Below are 23636 nucleotides of genomic sequence, written 5' to 3'. Positions count from 1 at the left end.
CAAGAGAGACCCTGACTTAGGTGGCAACAAGCTAAAGCTACTTAATACAGCAGACAATTAAAGCCGGTCCCACTTAAACCACCCTGTAAAAACACCTGCCTGACCCATTCCAGTGCCCTATTGTGATTCTTGCCATATTAGTCACCAGCTCACTATCAAAGGCATATTTTAATAATACATAATAATGATACTAACATTTCACCCATGTGCCCCCTACACAGTTGCACTGTCTGTGTTAAATGTAGCAGCCCCGGGCTGAAATGTTTCAAGAGCCCTGCTCAAATACTCAGCCTGTCCAAATCTAATAAAGGACCAGTGTGGACTTTTTGCCTCCCGGGCCCCCAAGGGCACCCTGCACCTCGTTCTAAGGCAGTGGTATTCAGAGCATGTCGATCGTTGGAAAACACTTTCCAGTTATCTCTGCCATCCTTCATTTAGAAAGAAGGTCAGAGGGAAAAGACACACAGCAAAAGCCCCTGGGCCAGGGGCCCCCCGAAGGGAAGCGAGGTCTCAGAGCACCTGAGTGAGTCGTTGGCTTCCTCTGCTGGGTCCCAGTACGCTTCCAGCCTGAGGCCAGCGTCTAAGGAAACCACGGCCAGCACAGTGAGTTCGGCTTACTCAGAAGATTTCAACGTATCCCCAAGTCTGACAGCATCTGAGCCAATGGCCCATACTGAGGAGTCTCCAGATAGGACGCTGGCCACTTTGTCTGAACTCTCTGAAAGCCTGAAGACAGATCGTCCCCTGCCAACACGCGTGTCTCGAAAAAAGCGGGCCAGGGATGTTCCAAGAGTCGTGAAGGAGACGGCTGTGCAGACCCTCGACCCCGCCTTCGCCTACCAGTGGATGAAGGGTAAGCATGTGGCTTGAGGGCCTGAGGAGGAAGGCGCAGGCCATCCTTGGAAGTGTGACAAGGAGCCCCAGGGTTGGGAGCGCTGGGCTGTCATTAACCAGCTGGGGGAACCCCGGTTTCCTCTCTCATGGAGGAAGAGCAGTTAGTTGTCCCAGTTGTTTCTGATTGTCAGTTCCGAGATCTCAGACATTCTGAAAGGTACCAGAATCAAAGACTGAGGTAGTGGTTCTCAACTGGGGACATCGGTAAGGTCTGGGGCCATTTTTGGCTGTGACAGCTGGGTGACAGTTTAGTGGGCGGGGACCAGGAATGTTGCTTAACATCCTGCAGTGCCCAGGACAGTGCCACCAAAGAGTGACATGGCCCTAAACATCATCAGGGCCCGGGGTGAGTCTGGGGAGAGTGTTGAGACGGGAACTGCCTTCTGGGATAGTGTGTCCTCAAGCAGCTCGTGGGGCCCCAGCATAGGGCCTCCCAGGGCTGCTACATTACTGGTCTAGATGGTTATCTGAGCTCAGCGTGTTTCAGTGGATTCTCCTCTGTGGTGCCAGCGACACGTCTCATCATGCCCGATGTGACTTTCCAGACGTTTCTCTTACCTCCAGCATCGACTTCGGCTCTTCTGGACAGAAAGTTCCCTTTCCTTTAAATACCATCCTCCCTTTTCTTGTCTAGACATCACCCATAGTGTAGACAGAGATTCTTCCTGGACTGTGCAGAGGGGTATGATTCTCCCTGATCAGTTCATTTGGATTGAGGGGCTTAGCCACATGTCAGCCATCGTTCCAAATCCTGCCACTCACCTCCTCCCCCTTTGTCCTTGGGACAGCGGCTGGCGTGGCGGCCATTGGGCCAGCCCTGGGAAGTGCCTATGTGGACCCTGAGCCCATCGCCAGTCATGTCGTCAGTGCAGATGCAATAGAAGGTAACAGCCCAGCTTGGGGGGCCTTGAAGTGAATTGGATGCATTTTACCTGCAAATCCACACCCACCCCTGGAGGTATGGCCCCCTGCTTTAGCGCTGGATCCGGGGAATCCATTGGTGGGGACGGTCACAGCCATAGGCAGCTGTCATCTGGACCCCAGATGACAAACTGAGTGTCTCCCCAAAGGACACCAATGTCGGACAAAAGAGGACAAAAAGTAACACACTTCAAAGTCCTCCACCCCAACAGGGCTATTTTAATTTTCTGTGTTCCCCTTTGAGCCTTTTTGTCTGGAATCTCTACACATTTCTCCCCTGAAGGTACTCAGCCAGTAATGCGAGGCAGCCAGCCAGGTGGATGGGGCCCTGGCCTCCTTGCTGAGTCTAGGGGAGTCGTGGGTCCTGGGGAGGCCCAGCCCATCTGCAGCAAGAGGAAGGCACCCAACAGCCACCTTAGGGAGCCCAGACTCTGCCAGGTCCCCATGGGGCCACTGATGCTTCATATACCAGCAAGAATCTGTCTAGTACCTGCTATTTTTTTTCCCCATTTTAACTTCATTTAAAAAAATTCTTCGTTTTTAAAAATGATATTAAAATATACTGGTTGTAACATATCAAATGTTTATAGCTTTTTAAAAAATGTGATTTTTAGAAACATCAACCTCAAAGATTTTTTACTGTTACTATGTAGTTTTAATAAGGATCATTTTTAACACTTGCAGTTTTATTTTGAATTGTATTTTTATTGTACTAAAATTTTATTTTTAATTGTATTTTTTAAAGTTTTGTTTCAACACGCATATTGTCAAATTACCCTCTTTCCCATTTTTAAGTGTACAGTTCAGTCATGTCAAATAGATTCACATTGTGCACTTGTACAATACAGGTGTCAGTTTACTAACCTTTCTTTGTGTTGGACACGAAGCCTTCTGTTTCTGCCTGGGAGCGGAGCCTTCTAGAAGTACAGCTCTGAGGTTAACACCAGAGTCAGGAGAAGGCAGTTCATTTACTAGAGACAGACAAGGAATGGGCGAAGCCTTCACTACTTCCCAAGGTGGCAACACTTCTAGAAAGTGTCCAGACATAGCCGAGAGGGCGGAGGCTGCATGGCATGTGGGCCCAAAATAGCTGACGCTGATGGGTTTGAGGGTACTGGTGGGCGGACAGGGGCCTGGGGGCCACCCAGTGATGCATCGTGGGGGGCAGCCCTGACAGCTTACAGCCCGGCGGTGTTGGCGCTCAATGACATGCTAAAGCAGCAGCTGAGCCTGACGCAGCAGTTCATCGAGGCCAGCCGGCACCTGCACAGATCCCTCCTACAGTCCCTGGACCATGACACCTTCCACTACCACACCCTGGAGGAAGCCAAAGAGGTGAGCACAGCCCGGCTACCCTTTCTGGGAAGAGGGAGGGCACTCAGCCCAGGGCAGCACGGACAAGAGGGCCCAGTCACCTTCTGTCCTAGAGGAAAGAGCCTGTTTTCTTCTTGTCCACAAGAGTCCATGCAGGGACGGGGCACCAACAGCCAGCCAGCCTCAGAAGCTGGCGCAGCTCTGAGTGACCTCAGTCCAAGGCTGACTTTCTCCTCAGTGAGGGGTGCCGTCCCTTCACAAACCCTTCCCTAGTGCCACCAGGCCAGGGCCTTTCTTCTCAGTCCCATGGGCCAAAGCGCAAGGGATGTCACACTGCTTTTTCCCTTCAAAAATTTAATTTTTGTCTGATTACACAAGATGTTATTTTATAAAAACTAGAGATGTATAACTTATAAAGTCCTCTGTAATTTCAGGGATGATTGTTTTCCTTATGTAAAATAACTTATGTATATGTACGTAATATATATTTTACACAATATGTAAAATATGTTGCAATGTAATAGGTATATTATACACATTATGTATGTTTTTGAATAGAAATGGCATACGATATGAACTGGTCTGCATTTTTATCTACCAATATTTCAGTGTGTATTTTTAAATGAGGACTTTTAAAAAAGTCAATACCATTATCATACCAACACCCAATGAACTTTTTTCATACTGTTGGATATCCAGTGTTCAGATTTCTACTTGTCTCATTAAAAGGCAGACACTTTGTTCCTATTTTTTCATCAGGACCCAGACAGTTTGCACATTGAGACCGTCTGCTTTTAAGCCTCAACTGGAACAGCGGTTCTCAGACCTGAGCAGTGTCCAACCACCCCCCCACCAGGGCTGTGATTACCTGGGTTCTGTTGGCAGCAGGGTCCCACTGGGGACCCACTTTGAGAACTACTGGTCTATGTTTCCCTACCTCCCCTTTCTCGTTTTCTTGCAGTTTATTTGAAGAAAACAGGGGGTTTGTCTGACAGTCTCCCACATCCTGGACTTTGCTGATTGCACTGTAGGGTCCTTTAACTTGTTCCTTTTGGACGTCCATCAGTTGATTGCATGCAGACTGAGGTGATTTGACCACGTTGCCCACCTACAGCCCACCATGGCTTCTCACTGTCTACTTTCTGAGAGTGGCACCCAGGCCCTTCTCCCCAACTGCAGTCATTCATCCTTTCAGACTCAGCCAGGGCTTATCTTTCCTCTTCTCTTTCCATAGCATTTAACATGGCATCCTACCTTTTCTGTCAGCCTGACCAGGAGCCACTGGAGACAGGTACCATCTTCAGCACCCAAAGCCTCAGTAGGCTGAGGTGGTTGTGGTGACACATCTGTCTGTCCTCTGCCCCACAGTACATCAAGCACCACAGGCCTGCCCCGCTGACCATGGAGGATGCTCTGGAGGAGGTGAAGAAGGAGCTGTGAACGCCAGGTGAGGCTAGACTTGTGGGCTGATCTAACAAGCTGGTCCAGTACACCAGCCAAGACACGTTAGTGTTAAGGGGAAATTCGGTAGGGGTTGGGGGGAGGCAAGTGGTACCCACGGTTCACCTGAACGGAATCCCAGCTCTAGCCTTTTCTGAGCACTTGATCCCTTCTGGCGCCCCCTCCCTGGTGTGCCCAGCACCCGAGAAGATACGCCACAGGCCAGTGGAAATGGAACCTGGCTTGAGCTCTATTATCACTCATGGCAGGACAGAGGATGCCAGCTTGTCTGGAGCCTGTGGAGTTGCTCCACCTGGCCAGGTACTGGCTTCCCAATGAGCTGAGGTAGATGGGACGAGAAGCACCATTCACTAATGAGGACACAGCGCCAGGGGTCCACGCTGGGGACTCCCATGAGACCTCAGGCAGAACTTCTGACCCGACCCCACAACACAAATGAAGTCCACATTCGAGACACACCTCCTCCCTGCAGAGCCTGAGCACACATCTGACATCAACACACAGAGAAAAAGGTCTTTAAAAAAAGTCTTTATTTGAAGGCAAAACAGTAAAATCCACAAGAAATTGTTAACAGCACATTTACGCTTTATCCTGAATCAGACGCGTTTAAACAATTCACAGCTACGGGAAACCTAGAACAAAATCAAATATTTTATCACATCAGGTTGAAAAGTTGGAGAGGATTTTGCCATCTTAAAGGATTTTTCAAAAAATGTTTCTGTACAAATAAATGGTACCACACCCCATTGCCCGTAGACGCCAAGTACGGCCAATCCTGGTGCGGTCACTCCAAGGCTCCCAGCAGAGGTGGCTCCCTTCAGGCCTCACCTCCCCTCATGGGGAGGGGGGGTTGAGAAGAAAAGTGACAGAGCAGGAGGCATGGCCGGTGGCTGCTCCCCACACTGGGTCTGAATGGGCTGTCGCACACAAGTGCTGGTGTTGGGGTTCCTCTAAGTGAAAAAACACAAGTAGATGCTAAGGATACAGATCCTTCTGGGGCGTCACTCCATGACCTGAAGATACCTCAGATCCATCTCCTTAGAGCCTTTTCTTTCTGCAGATAATAGCAAATGGCTAATGTTCAAAAAAAAAAAAAAAGATACTCAACTAAAGTAACTGAACTAAGGACCAATGTCTTGGAGGAATCAAGTTTCAAATTATCTCACTGGGGATCATCTTAGATCAATATTCTTTTTTTTTTAAAAACTAAACCACTTGGAGTAAAAACGAAAGCCCTGTTCAGCTTTGCAAATCAAGGTTTTGTTGTTCCGTTTTTAAAGAGTGAGCAGTACTAGTGCCTGGCCTGATCTCTGTCATGACATATCCAGTGCGGGCAGGCGGCAGAGCTGGCCCGCTGCGCCCCTAGCCTGGGCAGCGAGCAGGCGTGCCCAGGGTTACTTCCACACAAGCCTGCTGGTTTAAGCAGAGGCTCAGATCTGACTGTGGGGAGATGGGAAACATTTGCTCCTTCAGGTGTTAAGGATTCTCATCCAGGGGGTGAGGGGCTCATGTTTCTTGCTTCACTGTCCAGGGGACGAGCTTAGGGCATCTCCTCATGTGAATCTTGCTTCTACGTTGGAGCTGGTTTGCAGGTGGGGCCTAGACCTCCCATGCAGTTGAGCATGGCACTGGTCACTCAGCATGCTGTGGTCATCATCCTCTTCTGTTGCTCCCCAGAGATGGAGGCAGTGTGAGAACCGAGCTGTCCCTACCATCTTCCACCGCCAATAAGCCAGGAAGGTCCCAAGGGCCAAGGTGCCGGTATGGCTCCTTGCCACAACTACTTGCACTCGTCCCTGGCCTTCATGCGGGCGATGAAGGAGTAGCTCTTGTTCCTGCGGTAGTTCTCGTAGGGGTCATCCAGGGCCACGCCCACACCCTTGTACTGGTCCCACTTATCCCGCACGTCCCCTCCCTTGATGGGGTCCTGAATCCCTTGCTCTTTCACGCCGAGGCCACCAGATCCACTCCAGCCTTAGGAAGAAAGAGGGGCAAGTGGTTACAACCCACAAAAGCTGAAACTGATGCCTTTACCCTGACATAAAGTTAAGTAGGGATGCATTTAAGGAGATAACATGCAAACATGCAGTTTAAAAATGTAAAGCTGATAAAGAATGCCCAGCAGAACCCTGCGGGCTTGCCCTCATTCCAGATCTTGTGGTAAGTTGGAACTTGCTCTGACTCCATCACCCCCGATCCCGAAAGCCCAGAGTGGGTCATTCATCTTCCACGGAACCTTACCCATTTTCACCAGCATCTGATGTCCTTTGTTCTCTTCCCCAAGCCTGGAGTCAGGTATAGGAGGTGCTGAATTAGAACCCAGACCAGCCGAGGAACTAAAATTAAGACAGGTTACGTCTCTTAAAAAAGAGCTGGTACATTTATTGGAATGGAAATTCTCAGAGTGTTACAGCGTGTGGCTTATGTGAATGGTCACAGCATAGGATGGACACACACACTTGTGTCTCTACCATTCTTCTTCATCCTCTTCGCCAGCCAGATAAAGGGGCTCCCTAAGATGATGGTCCCTGTCCCACACTGTGCAGCAAGGGCAGGTCACACTGAACCCCTAAAATAGTTAGAAAGAGAGCCCAGCCACTGTCTCAGGCTTTACAATGTGACCATAAAAAAGACCAGGGTGTGAGAAAAGGAGGTGCCACTGTCACCATGCTAGCACTTGGGTCCCTGAGGCACCGACCCAGCACGGGCCATCTTGAGCACGTCTTCTAATGAAACGTTTCAATATTCACAGCAAAGCCTCAGAGGGTCCAGCACTACCAGCGGATCATTGGACAGTTAAGACAGATATCTTACGGCGGGGTGGGGCTCCTGGACCGCGACCGACGTCTCCTCCCTGGGGAGTACGACTTGGACCTGGAGCGGGAGCGGGACCTCGAGCGGCTTCTTGAGGAGCGGGATCGGCTGCGGCTCCTGCAGGGAGAGTCAACAGGAGAGCCCAATGGGTCAGTCCAGCGACCATGGAGAAGCCTCAGGCCCTAATCTCTGAAAGGGGGTGTCTACCTACCTGGAGCGGGAGCGGGAGTATGAACGGGAGCATGAGCGTGACCGCGACCTTGAGTATGAGCCAGACGACTTGGAGGACCTCGAGTTGGAACGAGAGGAGGAGCGCCCTCTGCTTTTGGATCTGCTCCGAGACCTTGAGGGTCCACTGTAGGGAAAAGCTGGTGAGCTAGAGCTGGCACTTCCCAGCTCCCTGACAGGCTGAGCCCACCGCCCCCACCCCAGATTTTGGGAGGACCCTAGGGGCGCGTGTCAGAGCACGGACATGACATTCACACCAGGGTATGGTGTTCCTGAACAGCTTGGTGAATAAATAACAGCAAACTTCTCTTGTGCTGGTGTTTCAAGTTTCAACTCAGGCTTGTAAGAACAGGTCCCAGCTCCATTATCATAGGAAACCAGACCCAAGACCCAGGCAGAGGCCAGACCTGGCTTCCGCTGCCCGTATTAGGGCATGTGGGGTGATGTGTTAGCACGTGACATGACAGTGTGTCTGGTTCGGGACCTGACGCAGCCAGGGAGGCATGGTGACTTCACAGGAGATGGCAGGGATGCCTCACCTGTTCCTCTTTTCCTGGCCTTTCCTCCTTCGGGCCCGCATTTTTGCTCGGAAGAACTCGTAGAGGCCATTCTGCTCCCAGCCTTCACTGTAAGACAGGGGTGACCCCCGTGTGACCATGCCAGCCTGCCTCCCTACCCTTGCAGGGCACTGGGGAAAGCTCGTCAGGAGTAAGCACCGCCACCAGGCCTTCAGGTGTGCAGCCTCCCTCCCCATTCAGAGAGGATGCCAAGCATGGGCCACCCTTTCTCAGATGGGGAAGCCAGCTGAGGCCAGGCCACACGCCGGGAAGTAGGTCGGGACATGTGTCTAGCTCCACCCGGCTCCCAGGCCCTTCCACACTGCTATTTCAAGAAATGGCTGAGGAAGGTCTTAGGCCTGTGGTCACCATAACTGGACCAGGAGCTCTGACTCAGATGGGCACACCTGCACCCAGCATGGCACAGGAGGCAATTTCCGCTAGATTGGCAATCAGATGGCTGGGGGAGGGTATTCCGAGGAAACTGTGACAAAGCCTGGGTGTGCAACAGCCAGCTGCCTCTATAATACGCCACGTCTAAGAAAAGCCCTTCATCGAGGGCCACAATGTGACATGCATTAGCCATAGCCCGGGAAGAAATAAACCCTCTAACGCAGACTGGCGATTTCTCTTAGAGACACCACACTCCTCCCCTGGGCCTCACTCTGGGCAGAAGGTATGGCTGGTAAGAGTCTTTCTTGTGAAGCAAACTCGTAGGAAGACAAGACACGAGGTGGGACAGAGGCTCCCCTCCCATCACTGGCCCCACAGCCAGACCTCCCTGAGTCTAGTACCTGTTCCTGGGCCTGTCGTGGGAGGGCGGGCTGTAAAAGGCCTCCACAGCCGCCAATAGCCTCTCGCTGGGTGGCATGGGGGGCGGAAGGCGGATGTCTTTAGGGTCCAAAGGTTTGTACTCATGGTCTTCCAGCTGCAGTGGAGAATACAGTTGTCACCGTACCTTGCCAGGGCCCCTGTAAGGCCCACCCAGGGTGCTGCGGGGGCAGGAGACAGGAGCCTGGGTTGGTGTCCAGGCTCACCCTGCCCTTCTTGGAAGGCCCACCTCCAGTAGAGCTCAGCCACATTCTAAATAGGATGGTTGAGGGTTCTTTTGAGGCCCATGAAAGCCAAAGAGTTCTTCAGAAAATGTAGACAGAAGATGCAGCCTGCAAGCTTAGGTGACGGAAAGAGCCCCTGGTTCATTGAGACACACTGTGGATCCCAGATTCCCTGTCTAGAGGCGCTGCCCTATACCCCCAACTCTGACTCGGGGCCCCATCACCTCCCTTGCAGGCCCTTCAGCAGTCACAGCAACCTTAGCCTGACCCAAAAACCAGCTCATCCCATTGGCCCCTCTGCCTCCAGCTCCCTGACACACTGGCAGACCCATCTCCATGGCCAGTCTATGGTAGCTCAGAGCGCATAAGAAGGGGCAGTAATCAGCAGGGCCCTTGGAGCCCCAGCCCCGGCTCCTCGTTCACCTCACCCCTCACATGTCCCCCTCCCCGGCCTGCAGAGTCCCACATTCTCCACAGGCACAGCTGAGACCGTCCCTTTCCTGAAATATCATTCTGTCATCAGCCCCTGGACAAGGTGGCTTCCAAGGCCAGTACTGAGAACCCGTACCTCGTGCCCAGTCCAGCCTGCCCCAAGTGGTACTAAACCTGCAGAACCAGGAGGGAGGTACAGAGGGAGCAAGAGGCTGTGGGCCCCTCCTGCTGCCGCTTCAGGAACGCAAACACATGAGTCTGTGAGGAGCACACTGGCTCAGGATCATTCTCAATGACTGGCTTGGTCAAGTTCACTGGGAAGGAGGAAATGAGGGGAAGGGGCCTGGGGAAGCAGTTATTTTAATCTATGGGAAATGGGTTCCATCTGTGAACTGTTCACATGGAGAAAGAGGCACTGGCCCGAGCTCTCCGCAGACCTTACCTTCACAAGGGGGGCCATCAGCCCGGCGGGGAGATCAAAGTAGGGCACATTGGGGACAAGGCTGGGGTCATCATGGTTGATGTGGGGAGGGCCCTGTCGTCGCATGTGGGGGGGCTGCCCATTGAAGCCGTGGGGGGGAGGGCCAAAGTCAGGGTGCTGGGGCCCCCCCCAGGGCGGGTGCTCGTTGATCCCAGGATGCGGCATGCGGTGGCCAGGGTGGTGATGAGGGGGTCCCATTTCTGCAAAACAGAAACTTGTCTCAGGCCTGCAGGAAGTCATGAGCTGGGTGGTATCAAGGGCTCAGATGTGATCTCCCACGTGACAATTATCAGCAGAAAGGGGCTCAGGGGCAAGGACATCAACACCCACTCTCAGGGCAGTTCTGCTCAGCACCTTCTCTCACACCACTTTGCTCAGGTGATGCGGCGAGGGGGGGAGAAGCTGAGGCTCAGAGGGGCCTGTCCTGCACCCACAACAGAACCTGATGGACCTTGTGAGTGAGAGGAACTGCAGGGAAATCAGACCCCTCAAACAACGTTATGGGCTGAACTGTATCCCCTCACAAAGTCACCCCTGTCCTAACCCCCAAGACCTCCGAATGTGACTGCACTTAGATATCGGGGCCTTTAAAAAAGTAACATAATGAAATCATATGGGTGAGCCCCAATCCAGTATGACTAGAGTCCTTATAAGAAGAGGGAATTAGGATGTAGACACACAGAAGATCATGTGAGGACACAGGGAGAAAGTGGCCATCTACAAGCCCAGGAGGCAGGCCTCAAAAAAACTAACCCTGCCGACACCTTGACCTCAGAATTCCCAAATGGGAGACAGTAAATGTCGGTTGCTGGAGCCGCCCAGTCTGTGGGACTCTGCCACAACTACCCCAGGATCCTAACATGAGCAATAACTGTGCTAAGTAGTCTCTGAGCTAAATTTATAGCTAAAGGTGGATTTAAAAATAAAGGTAGAAGCAGTAAGAGTAGGAATGAAAATTTTAAAACAGAAAATTGACAAAACTAAAGGTTCTTTGGAAAAAACAAAACAAAACAGTAAAGAAGCTGATGAAAACTGCAAGAAGGAACAGAGGACCCTGACAGCGGTGTGGGCCCTCGACTCAGCGCCTGCTGACTGCCTGCTGCCCTGGGGCTTCTTTCTCCTTCTGGAGGCTGTCTTCCCTCATCTGTAGGACAGACACACGATGATGCCCTATTCCTGGGTATGTGGGAAGAGGGACCAGGGTGTCACACCTCTACAGCTTAATGCGTGGTTGGTGCTGAAAACTAAGTTGCCAGCCTGTTCTCCTGTCTCTCCATCTCCCCAAGACCCCAAGCTGGGCTTCTCTGTCATCCCATGACTCTGGCTGTGACCTAGACTTAGAACACACCACATGCACACCAAGGACCACCAGCAGCGCCATCAGCCAGCTTAGGAGGCCAATCTGTCAGGTGCCTCCTCCAGGCAGGTGACCTGGACTTCTCTGGGTACCAGGGGAAGGAGAGGGCTGTGTGTACTGGACTGCTGACTGTCCCCTCCAAGGGCACGATGCACTCACCAGTAGGGAAGTCGCCCTGGGGGTAGTCGAAGCGGTGAGGATAAGGCGGCCGCTCAAAGGGGTGCCTCGGGGGAAAGTCATCCTGCATGAAGCGGGGTGGGAAGCGGTTGAAATTGTGGGGATGTGGTGGCTGGTTGAACTGTGGGTGCTGCTGGTGGGGTGGAAAGGGCCCGCGGAAGTGCGGTGGCCGCTGCATGCGGAAGGGCGGCTCGCGCTGGCCACCACCCCAAGGTGGCTGCTCATGCTGGCTATTCCAGGGGCCCTCAAACTGGCTGTTCCAGTTGGGGTCAGGCTGGCTGTTCCAGGGCGCGTCACGCTGGCCGTTCCAGCCAGGGTCCCCACGCTGTTCACCCCACATGCCCTCATGGCTGTTGTTCCAGGGTGGGCAGTGGGGTGGCCCACCCTGGTGGTGCGGGTAAGGCGGCTGCTCGGGAGGCTGCAAGACAAAGAGCAGACACGAGCGGCTCATGAGGCCCATCCAGCACCCCGCAGATATCGGCCTCTGCACTGCCCAGTACTGCAGGCTGATGGTCCGCTGGGTGCTACCCTGGGCAGGCCATGGTGCCTCGTTTACTGACCTGTTCTGGCCCCACCACTGGCCTCTCATACCTGTGCAGATAACCCAACTTCCAACTGCTGCACCTGCATCTTGGCCAATGGCTTCCTATGGGTCAGCACGCAGGTGCCACGTGCCGGGAATCCGAACACCCCCTGCCCCTTGGTGGATGCTACAGAGGTGCCTCCACCACTGCTTCCAGAGTACGTGGGGAGTAGCTGAGCCCCAGGGGCCCATGGTGGCCACCCACCCTGATGTGGCCCTTCTGTCACTTCTCTCCCCTGCACTGTCCTCTGGGTCATCTCCCACAAAAACTACTTGTCCTTTCATTCTGTCTCAGGGTCTGCTGCTGGGCCCACCCCAGAAAACACGTTTCTGTGGGTTGAAGTCGATTTCAATCTCACCCAGCTGCTGCTTTGAAGACCTAAAGCCGGGACTGCAACCCACTCAGGGCTGAGGAAGGACAGGCCCAGCGGAGGCCACCCAGAGGGCCTATCCCTAGGGTCACAGTTGGCTAATTCTGCTGACTGCTATCACCAGGAAGCCGGCCCAGGCCACCAGACCCTCGGGTCTTTCAAGAGAGGCCAAGAAGCCAGACTTTAAATGTGCCAACTATTTCAAAACATGTAAGACACTACACGGCCTGGCCAGGCCACAGCTTCCGACTGCGGACTGCTGACCCGGGACAGACGCTTGGTGAGCCTCCCAGTCACGCTATGCTGGATGAGATGCCCCCTACCCTGGTCTAGAAGTTTCTGACCTCAAGAAAACGGGCAGAAATGACCAGTGTCTCAGCCCCAGAAAACGCTGCCAACCTGACATTTCTGACCTTCTCTTTCCTTACAAGAGTGCCATGTTCTTTCCAGGGTACAAGGTGTTGACATTTTGCTAGTCAAACCAGTCAAAAAAAGGAAAAAAAGAGAACATACTGCTGTACTTAACTGTGTGAATTTCCTGGCACTCACATGGGGACCTCCGTTACTGATCGAAGCCCGGGGGTGGAGGTCAAGTCCTGCCTTTCTCACTCCACCCACCCTCTGCACCTCAGTAAGACCAGGCCATCACACCCAGTCCTCCAGCTTTGACCCCACTGCAGACATGTCTCCCAGCAAGCTGCTAAAAGCCCCCCACAACCTGCAGAAGCCACCCACTAACCCCCACAAAAAATACCTGCTGTTGGCCCCAAGGAGCAACGGGGTGAGGCTGATCAAACCATGGGGGCTTGTTAGGTGGGATCTGGTCGTGAGGCCCAGGACCCCGAGGGCCAGCTGTGGCAGGGTCCTGGACGCTCCCCGAGGCGTCGTACTCAGAGGAGCCAGGCATCTGGATGGGAGGCTTGCTGTCATCTGGAGCCAGGCAAGAAGGCAGTTAATGGAGGCCCTGGCAGCAGGAGGCACTGCCCAGAACGGTCTTCACCAAACACCCGGGCAGCCAGGCTGGGCTTTATTTCCCGATAAATCCTTGCTTCATGATCTCACTGAAAACTGATCGCCGCTGTGAAGGCAGCGGGAAGGGGGAGACTGCCCTTTCACAAGACACCCTTCTTGTCTAAAAACTTACAGTATCTTACTTCTACTATGTTGACTGTAGTTTGCTAAGGAATTTTATCACTGCTGAATTTTAGTAAATACCTTTAACGTATCTAGTTGAAAAATCTCTTCTTCCCATATGATCTGTTATTTTATTCGATTTTTTTAGTGTTGAGCCATCCTTACATAGTCCTGGGAAATGTCCTTTTCGGTCATGAAACATTTTTAAAATACAGGGCTGAATTTCACATTTTAAGATCTTATTAAGTACTTCTACATCTTTGTTCAGAAGTGATACTGGATTACATTTTTAATTCTTCCCCTGTCCTTGCCCATTGGTGTGAAAGATAGCCTGGTCTCGAAAAATGATTTGGGCAGCTTTCCTCTCTCCTTGTTCTCTGGGGTGGTCTGTACAGAACTGTCCGGCTTTTAAGGCTTGTAAGGGTTTTGTTTTATTTACCTGTGAAATCTCATGGCCTGGAGCCTTAAACCAAATAGAATTTGGCCTAGGACTACGAAACAAGAAACCAAAGCCCTTTTTCTGGGAGGGAGCTGCTTTCTGGGGCCGCCTCTCAAGGGCGGGTGCTGAGGGGACCACGTACCAGGTTGGGTAGTTGGCGGGATGGCTGGGGTGGGCGCTGGGGCCGGCGGCGGGGCAGGGGGTGGTGGCGTGGCCTTGACTTCAGCTTCCATTTGCGGCATCTGAATTTGCTGCTGCTGCTGCTGCTGCTGCTGTTGCTGCTGCTGGGCCAGGCTGTTGACGAACTCCTCGTGCTGCGTCTTCAGGGTCTGGATCTGCTGCTGGAAGGCCAGCTGTACTGGCTGCACCACCGAGGAGTACTCACTGATAAGCGTTGCCTGACAGACAGAGAAGGGCGGCCGGCACTCAGCGCGAGTGCCTCGTGGCCCACCTTTTCTGGAGCAGCACAGGGACAAATACTGGGAAAACACCAGGAAGCTGGGGTGCTGCCACGGGCAGTGAGGCCCAGAGGCCTGGAGCAGGCAGGCGACTATAATGTAAAACAGCTTGATCCTGACAACCAGAGCATCTGAATCTAACTGGAAACTCGGTGATGTAGTGTGAACTTCAGAATTTCCCTGATACTGACGTCAGGCAATGACAGCATGCCCTGGACAGCCACGCATGGACTTTAAACATGGCTGGGACACACTCATGGACTGTGCTTACTCACTGCCTGGCTTTGAGCAAGTCACCACCTCCCTGAGCCTCAGTTTTCTCATCTGTAAAATGGGACATCATAAGAACTAACCTCTGAGGTTTTGTAGGAGAAGCCAGTGAAATGACAAGTAAAAGGGATTTGTGCGGCAGGGGCTCAGTAAACATGAGTCACTATTACAAACTCAGCAGTTGGCGTCACTGTGGTATGGCGGTACGCATCCACTTTTATTTAACACATATAAAAGTGGGTAAGGTCTAGAGAAAGTATGAATGCACTTTCGTTTGTTTCTGAGCATCAGAGCATGCTCCCTGGGGGGAGGATGGTGCTTAGGACCTTCACTGAGGGAGGTGGCCTGTATACGGTGCCTGACATTCAGCCAGGGCTGCCAGCCTCAAAAGGAGTATGAGCTGTGCTTTTTATTCCATTAGCTGTGCATGATGATGTGGTGCTGGGGCCACAGCAGATGAGACCACAGAGACCCTCCCTGCCCTGTGCCTATCCTCTGGGCAGACACACCCTCAGAGTAGAAGCAGACATGCATGGGGAGCGCTGACTGCACTGGGTGATAGCTACAGCAGCCTAGACTACATCAGGGTCTCTTCATGATCCCATGGGATCCCATGATCCCATGCCTGGAGGACCAAACGGACCAACGACACCCTGAGAGCAGGGCCTAAATCAGGCAACTGGGTCACAAGTGTGCTAGGAAAAGTTTCACCTGGGAAGGCTCACCCCTCACTATGCATGCGACGGGGCCCCCAAAGCCGCTGCTCAGACCCTGGCCCCCAAAGCTCGCCAAGATCCCAGAGGAACATCTGGGAGCTCTGTTTAGAAAATGCCACCTGGACTCTGAAGTCACTGCCCACTGGCAGCTCCCAGCCCAGGCAGAGGAAGTGGGGCCCCAGGTTTAGGAGGTGGCAGCACTCACCTGGTACTGGCCAAGCCCCAGGGCCGGGCTCTGCAACTGCTGGATGATGGAGTCATCGAAGTAGCCATTCTTCTCCCATAGCTGCAGAAGCTGGACATGGGGAGGACAAGAGGCTGTGTCAGGAGAAAAGTGTCCCCTAGCTCCTAACCACCTCCCCCGCCCCCTTCCGGCCCCACCACTTACCCGGGCGATCTTTTGCTGCTTATCCTCCTCCACGGCCAAGAAGCTGGTGCAGTAGATGGGCACCACGACCTTCTGCAGGGCGGCCAGCAGCTCCCTGGCCTGCTTGCGCTGGCTGTGAGGGAGAGACCTTCCGCGCGTCAGGGCCCTGGGGCGGGACCCGGCCACGCGCCCGTTACCATCGCGGCTCCAGCCACAGCACCCTCTGCCTTCTCAGGGAATGGGCCCCCAACCCAGCTGGGACGAGGGCTAGGCTCCCCACGAGACCTGTGCTGGCACTTGGGCCCAAGGGACAGACGGACGGCGGTGGAGGAGGGAAAGAATACAGGCTGGGGACCTTCAGAACAAGGCCTGTCACCCTGGTCTCCTTGTAAAATAACCCTTCTTTCCTGGGGTGGCATGTGGATGGACAGACATGGGACCTGTGAAAACCCCACTGTTCTCAAAGATCAGGCCAGGACTGCTGTGGGCTCAGGGTCTTATACATGGGGCCTCACTCAGCATTGTCACCCCATGCATACAGAAAACCCCAGCTCAGGCCCCAAGTTTCAGGAAGCAGAGGAAATGTGCCGGGTGTGCCTGGCACTGGGGACCTGAGGCTGGCAGGATAAGGCAGACTGTCCCCATATCCTCCCATGGGCACATGGAGTATAAATGAGTAAAGCTTCTGCGGGTGTGCACTGAGGTGGCATGGGGCCCCCAGAGTGGCAGTGGCAGTGGCAGTCTGGGTGGCATATCTGTCACTTCTCAGAGAAAAACATGGGGCAGAAGGCGAGTGGCTAGAAACCCTCCCAGCACTGAGCTCATGAGGGAGCTCAGGGACAGGAGTGCCCGGGGCCAGGAAACAGGTCAGGATAAGAACAGTCCAGGCAGGAGGACAGGGCGGGTGGCTGGAGGACTGACAGGACAGTGCTATCTCTGCAGAACTGCCCTGGAGTCAGCAGAGCAGTGGGTGAAGCAGGAAGGCAGAGAAGGTTCCAAGAGGCTACTTATTTCCCAAAAGCAGAGAAATAAAGGAATGATGATGCAGGGAGGGGCCGGGTGTGGCATGGGGTGTGGAGGGTGGAGACCTGGGACACATGTGCGGCAGAAGATGGGGCAAGGTAAAGGACCGACGGAGGCAGGTCAGTTTATGCTGTCCTCATGGGCACCGTCCCCTTCAGCTGGCCAAGCCCAAAGCCAAACATAGCAGCCACACACCAGCCTCATTAGCACTGCATGCTTCTGGCTGTCCCCACCCTGGGCCTGCCTTGGCTCAGGCGTCTGGTTCCTTAAGTTAATCTTTCTCATAAGACACCAAAGAAGCCATGCAGAAGTAAACACTGGCCTGGTCTGGGGAGGGCAGAGGGAGTGGGAGGCTGAACTCATTGGGTTGAGACAGAGGACCAACAAAGGGAACCTTGCAGGAGGGACCCTGAAGCAGGGCAGTCAGGTGATTGGGGATGTGTATGTTTATCAATAGAGGAAGCTGGCAGCTGACATTGAAAGACACTAGAAGCTGCCCTAGGAGAGTAAGGAATAAAAGAATGATGGCCCCAGGTGAGGTGAGGGGTCCAGGGAAGGGCCAAGGGATAGGGGTGGGGGTGTCCTCCCAATGGAGGGCTTGTGGCTCAGATCGACCCTCCCTCAGAGTCTCTGGACAAGTGACCCCCATCCCAGGGCAGGCCAAGCTACTGTGTGCAGAGCAGCAATTGTGAGGGCCGGAAAGAGCAGGAGGGGGTAGGGCCTGAGGAGCCCTCACCAGTGGTGCAGCACATCATTGATCAGGTAGATGAGGTGCAGCCGAAGCTCGAAGTGCGCACCGTCAGCTGTGATGCGGTTCCGGAGGTGGCCGGCCATCAGCTCACAGTGTGGCGGGGACTTGGCATTGCTGAACATCCAGTTCTTCCCAGCCTGTAATAGCCAGGGCGACAGGTGAGCGAAGCTGGGCTCCCCTAGCCCAAGCTTGGACAGGTGCCGGGGGAAGTGGGGAAGGTCAGGGCACAGCCGAAGGTGTGGTACCCAAGGCTCAGCTGCACGCTGCGGCCCCTGTCTGACTTTCTTCTCCTTTTTGGAGGTGCTCAAGACAGAAGGGCAGGGGCAGAGAGGGTGCCCCTAGAGCAGCCCCAGCCCAGATGGGCTTCAGCAGGTTCCCACCTATAAAGAGCACCAGGTTCTCGGCACACCTTGCCCACCCAGGCCCACGCGCCCTCACCGAGATGGCGTCTTTGGTGCATGTGTCAATGATGGGCTGCAGCAGGTTGTCAAATTCATTCATGTCCAGCTGGGTCTCCTCCAGAAGCTTCTGCATCTGCTGCTCCACTGCGTGGGCCACAGCCGCCGTCACCTGCTCCTGGGAGGCCAGGCAGGACCAAGACTGACTGTGAGTGCCCCACCGCCAGCACTAGGAGGCCCTGTCCCTCACACTTGCAGCCTGAGACCCACATCTGAGGCAGTCATGGCTAAAGCAGGCAGAGCAGGCAGACAAGAGAGCAAGAAATGACACAGGGAGAGACAATGTCCACCCCCGACTTCCAGGTGACACATGGAAAGATTAAGACCAGAGGAATAAAGAATAAGGAAACTCTGCAGACCAATTCATCAGTATAAGTGACCAATGATGTGAACAGACAGTATTGAGTGGATATATAAATGGTCACTACTCAGGAGAAAGGAGAGCAACCTCACTAGCAACCAGGGAATTGGAAATTAAAACAGGACACCAGGGTTTCACCTACTAGATTGGCAAACTGAGAGATAGCTGAGATCCAGTGCTGCTGTGGGGACAAGTGGTCAGCTCAGGGCTGGCTGAGGCCAGACCACCAAGCCTATGACGAGCTCTGTCTGGAAACTGAGGGCGAGCGATCTAGCATGTTTTGTTATGAGCAATATGACAATATTTTATGTCTTAAACCTAGTAATAAATCTGGGGATGGTATTTCAGATGTCTTATTGATTCATCCTACTGTATTTGGCCAAAGTATAAGACTGTGAAGTATCAGGACAGAAAGGTCCTTCCCCACAACACTTTGGGGGTGACTTGGCTAACTGGAGCCAGTGCCAACAGCACCAAAGGTCACATGGCATTCTCTGTTACACAATTTCTAACATGCAGTCCTACTTCTAGGGGTCCACTTCAGCTAAGAGCTCATGGGATGATTTCACTGAAATGAGAAGCAACTCTGTCCAGTGTCAGGGGTTGGGCTAAACATGCCATGGGTGATGACAGCATTGGAATGATGATGGCTGACATGCACTGAGCCCTAGGTGGCCCTGTCCTCAGCGATGATGCTTGGTAACAAGTCCTCCTGACTCATTACTCAGCTATTCTGAGTCTCGAGGTGCAGATGCAAAAACTGAGAAGAGAGTGAGCTCCAGGTACCAACCTTAGGACCAAGAGGAGGAGGGGGAGGGCCCTGGCCTACCCAGGACACCCATCTCAGAGCGGGTAGGTGGGAAGGAAGAGGAGGAGCAGGCTCTGTACCTGTCTGAGGGCCAGCAGGTGTTGCTCCTGCTGCTGCAGGTTCCACTGGCTCTGCTGGATGAGCTCGTCCATTGATGGGGCTCCCTGGGCCGGTGGGATGGGTGCTGCAGGGGCCAGCGGGGGCTGTGGCAGGGGTGGCAGAGCCGTGGCCGGCTCCAGCTCTGGGGCCTGCTGCTTGCAGATGACTGGCAAGAGAAGAGGAAAAGTGGCCCCGTGAAAAGATGGCCAGGGTCTAGGTGTTCCATCAGTCACCTCTTGGGTAGCTCTAGGCCACAGGGGCTCCCCTCCCTACACTCACCAACCACAAGATCTCTGCACTATGCTGAAGCCACCCCCACCCCCACTAGAGTCTCCCCTCACTCCCAGTCTGGCCCTCCTTCCCCGCCCTCATTCCCCCAATCTCCCAGGGCCCAGCCCCCACTCCCTTCCTGTGTCCCATCCACCACCTTCCACCTTTGTGCCCATCTTCTCTTTGTAGACCTCAGGATTGTCATCTTGCCACTATCTTGCCTACGCTGTCAGTCTTCAATGTCCACTGGCACAGACCAATCCCAAGCCCAACCTCTTCCACCCTCTCCACCTCACCTAGGCCTGAACTGATGCTAAACTCAGGCCACAACCGCTGTGGGACAAACAGCCCCACCCCAAGGGTTCTCTCCTAATCCCCCAGCCTCCTCGGAAGCTATCTCTGGCCTCTGACACCATTCCCTAATCTATTCCTCACTTTCAGGACATCAAAGCTACCTGACTCTGGCCAGTGAGCCCAGAAATCTGTGGTCCCACAGCAGGAGCAGGCCAGCACCCCTAAGCACATTATGTGGCCCCTGACACCCTGCCCCTCATCTTCCTTCTCCTGACTGTAAGGGGGAGTCCTCAACATTCGGGGGTCAATTCGGATTAAGCCAGCATGGGACACCCATCCCACTGACAGGAGACTGAGTCGGGGTGGACGTGTGGATGAGAAGGGACAGGGTAGGGAGTGGGGTTCTGAGGGGAAGGGTTGCTGGATAAAATGGCCTCCTCAGCAGCCTTTGGGCCTTGTCTGGTCTGAACGTGACAACACACTGCTGGAGCCTTCTTGAGTCCCACCCAAGGCGCATCATGGGGAACAGAATAACTGCTTAGGTTTGGTTGGGCCTTCTGGTGTTTGCACCCAAGGGCACCCTCTGGGATACCTCCCTGACTTGTCTCTGGACGCCCACCCCTCCACCCTCCTAGGTATATTTCTTCAGCAAATCTGTTCTCTTGCTCTCATTTCATTTTCTCCCTCTTCCCCAGCAACACCTAAAAGACACCTGGCTCCCATTCTAAAAAACTTTCCCTTAATCCCATGCCCCTCAACAATTTTACAACCAAGATTCCACTTTATCTCCTTTATCTCATGCTACAGTAGTCTGGCTCGGGCCACCCACCCCTATCCCCATGGCCACCAGGGACATCCTTACTCAGCCTGATAGTAACGTCTCAGGTCCCTGTATCACTTGGCCTGTGTGGCTGCCCCCACAACCCCTTTCTCTCTTTCTGACCCTTAAATGCTGGGATGTCTGCTCTCTGCAGCTCCCAGGGGAATCTGATATAGTTCTGTGGCTGCAATTATAATCTGCACATCATGATTGTTAAATCTAGCATCTCCACCTGGATTCCTCGAGCTTTGGACCTAACTATAGCCTAAAAAGCCCATTGGCTTTCCACAGCACCTTACACAAGCATGAGTTTCTTTTTGCTCCATGCTCCTACCCCACTCAGCCCTGCTCCTGATCTGTGGCTGGCATGGCTATGCCCACATACCCAAGCTAGAAACCTAGAAGATACATGCTCTCCTCTCTCCCTTGCATTTCACACTAACGAGTCATCCCGTGTTGTCAAGTCAGCTTCCTAAATCACATTCTGATCTGTCCATGTCCGTGCTGTCACTGCCATGACTCTGTTGTCACCTGAATCATCCTGGAAACTGGTCTCTCTGCATCCAGTCTTGTCCCCTCTGCCCCTTCTCCACATGGATGCCATAGTGCTGTTCAAAGTGTGGTCCAAGGACCAGTTGGGCGATACTAAGACTACACCAGTACAGAAATGGTGTAGGAAGCGTTTTGGCACTTTGATAATAATTTGATGTTTCACGACTCACATTTTTACTGTATTTGCAAAGATGTACTTTCTACAACAAAATGAAAATTTTAAGAAACAAAACACCAAAAACAGGTCCTGCACCAGGGTTTACAAAATGCTATTCTAGAAGAGTCCTGAAGCTCAGTCTCTACAGTGGTAACACTGCTCTAGGAAACAGACCTGAAACCCTTCAAGAGACCTCCAAAGCTCCTGAAAGAATTTGTAAATCCGTAGCAAGCCAGCCCTCCTTACTCTGCGCCCTCACTCTGGGCCAGTCCAAGAACCAACCCCTTCTCTGGGCTTCGGCCACCCTGAGCTTTTGTCTCTTCTACTGCCCAGCCCCTCCTAAGGCTCTGCTCTGCCTACACACTTTTCTCTCCCCAGTTTCCAGCTGGCTAGCTCTGACACACCCTTTATTCTTAGCTAAATATCATCTCCTGCAGATAGCACTTCCTGAGCCCCAATCTTCCCCTACTAGAAGTACCTTCTCCTTCTCTGGTTATGGCACCAAGGCCCAAGTAGCTTTGGATTTCTGACACTGTAGGGTGGGGTGAGTGGGTTCCCCTTGCCAAGAGAAGCAGCTCTCGTCTCATGATCACTCCAGCCAAAGCACTGTTCTCCCTTTCCTGGTTATGCCATCAGTATCGACCTGGTTTCGCAGTTCACGTACACAAGCCCTTAACTCCACCTGCCCCCTGGCCCACTCCCTCAGACTCAACTCACTGACCTAATTCAGACCTTACTGTCAAATGCTCCGTTCATCCCACTGCTGGCCTCACTGGTCCCAGCCTCCATTCCTGCTCCCTCTAGCCCGGCCACAAAAACCTGACCACCCCCACCTTGTTTCAAACTCTCTCATGGCTTCTTATTGCCGGTAGCAGGGGTTTTAAACTTGGTGTGCCAGGGTCAAGGAATGATCACTCCAGAGACACATAAGCACATACAACATTTCACCTACAATTTCATGTGGCTGATCTCCTCCACCTCCATCTCAAACCTAAATAGGCGAAAGAATCCCTGGCCTGGGGTAGAAAAGCCAAACGTTCCCCTGGCATTTCCACACCAGATCAAACCCTTCTCTCTTCTATACGTGTTCTATGCTCCAGCATAGAACAGTCCAGGGTCCCAGTCCAGCCCCCTATCACTTCCTCCCTGGAAAACACTTCCGCTGACCTCTATCATCACCTCGGCAAAACAACAGAAGAGTCCCCGATCCTGAGCCCAGGAGGATCGATAACCTTGTTCTCCATTACACAGGGCCCTAAGCACGGCGGAAGGGATCATGAATTCTGAGCTACTTTATTTTCAGAGAAAGAGCATGCGACCCAAAAGAAGGCGGTTTGTGGCAGAGGCCGCACTGGAATCAGAGAAAGGAATCGTTCGAAGGGGCGGCCCGAGAGCTGGAGAAGACTCACGCTGCTGCTGTTCCAGCGCCAGCTTGCACTTATAGTAACTGTAGAACTCGCCTCCAAACAGAAACGAGAATTTTGGGTTGTCTTTCTGCTTCTCCATCGTCATCTTCTCAAACTCGGGCCCGTTGCGAGCCACGAACTGGGCCAGCTTGTCGATGACATTTCGAAGCTCCTGGTCTGGAGAACGGAGAAAAGGCCACGCGGGGCGTCAGCGAAGACCGCCCAAATCCGGGGGCCCTGACGCCCCAGCCCCCGTCTGCCGGGCCGGGGTCCCTTGGGGTGGGCTCCGCAGAGGCCGCCTTTGTACGGGTCCCGATAGGGGCCACAAGCGCGCCGGGAATGCGGCGACCCGTGAGAGAGGCCGCAGGCGAACCCGGGAGGCCGCGCCTCTTTCCCTCCTAGTCCCAGGAACCCCGGGAGGCGGGGCGGACCGAGAGGGAATTCCAGGGAGAGAGAAACGCTCTCTAAACTCGGGCTGGGCCTCACCGTCGGGCGGCAGCGGCATCTCCATGGCTCCGGCTGCCGTGAACGACCTCCGGCGCCTCACGATCCCCCACCAACGCCGTCTGCGGAAGCCGGCCGGAAGTGGCGCGAGGAAGCCGTTTACG

The 23636-nt window shown here is 53.6% G+C and overlaps 2 protein-coding genes across 5 annotated transcripts in view; one reads left to right on the top strand and one right to left on the bottom strand.

The window, feature by feature from the left end:
- CUNH19orf44 (chromosome unknown C19orf44 homolog) overlaps nt 1–7477 on the top strand; it is a 9530-nt gene extending 2053 nt beyond the window's left edge. Inside the window, exons 2-6 of one of the 2 annotated variants that reach the window (XM_023534542.1) lie at nt 439–853; nt 1683–1778; nt 2993–3150; nt 4498–4576; nt 7343–7477. In XM_023534542.1, coding sequence (XP_023390310.1) covers nt 664–853; nt 1683–1778; nt 2993–3150; nt 4498–4569 — 516 coding nt within the window. In that variant the 5' untranslated portion in view covers nt 439–663 and the 3' untranslated portion in view covers nt 4570–4576; nt 7343–7477. Of the gene's footprint in view, nt 1–438; nt 854–1682; nt 1779–2983; nt 3151–4497; nt 4577–7342 lie in introns of both variants that reach the window. The other variant, XM_023534541.1, reaches the window with a different exon arrangement.
- Nucleotides 5104–23636, bottom strand: CHERP (calcium homeostasis endoplasmic reticulum protein). Of its 3 annotated transcripts, none has more exons than XM_011366880.2 (17): nt 23515–23636; nt 23032–23205; nt 19511–19695; nt 18242–18379; nt 17789–17940; nt 16051–16195; nt 15868–15957; nt 14361–14616; nt 13400–13575; nt 11674–12109; nt 10119–10357; nt 8984–9117; nt 8172–8258; nt 7616–7759; nt 7405–7521; nt 6832–6926; nt 5104–6564 (listed from the first exon to the last, which is right to left on the bottom strand). In XM_011366880.2, the coding sequence occupies exons 1-17, from the start codon at nt 23537–23539 to the stop codon at nt 6371–6373; spliced, it is 2787 nt and encodes a 928-aa protein (XP_011365182.1). In that variant the 5' UTR covers nt 23540–23636; the 3' UTR covers nt 5104–6370. The 3 variants fall into 3 exon arrangements, with proteins under 3 accessions (XP_011365182.1, XP_011365183.1, XP_011365184.1); XM_011366881.2 differs by having other exon boundaries at nt 6230–6564; nt 16051–16162; XM_011366882.2 differs by having other exon boundaries at nt 6356–6564; nt 6832–6875.

This window comes from Pteropus vampyrus, unplaced genomic scaffold (genome assembly GCF_000151845.1).
Source record: "Pteropus vampyrus isolate Shadow unplaced genomic scaffold, Pvam_2.0 Scaffold126, whole genome shotgun sequence".
In the NCBI taxonomy this organism is placed as follows: Eukaryota; Metazoa; Chordata; class Mammalia; order Chiroptera; family Pteropodidae; genus Pteropus; species Pteropus vampyrus.
This window is presented reverse-complemented; position numbering and strand designations above follow the sequence as displayed.

Coding starts and splice junctions, on each gene's coding strand:
- CHERP (XM_011366880.2), bottom strand. CDS start 23,539: ATGGAGATGCCGCTGCCGCCCGACG. Junction 18,380..19,510: donor ACCTGCTGGCCCTCAGACAG/GTACAGAGCCTG, acceptor CTGGCCTCCCAG/GAGCAGGTGACGGCGGCTGT. Junction 6,565..6,831: donor TCAGATGCTGGTGAAAATGG/GTAAGGTTCCGT, acceptor TTTCTTCCTAAG/GCTGGAGTGGATCTGGTGGC.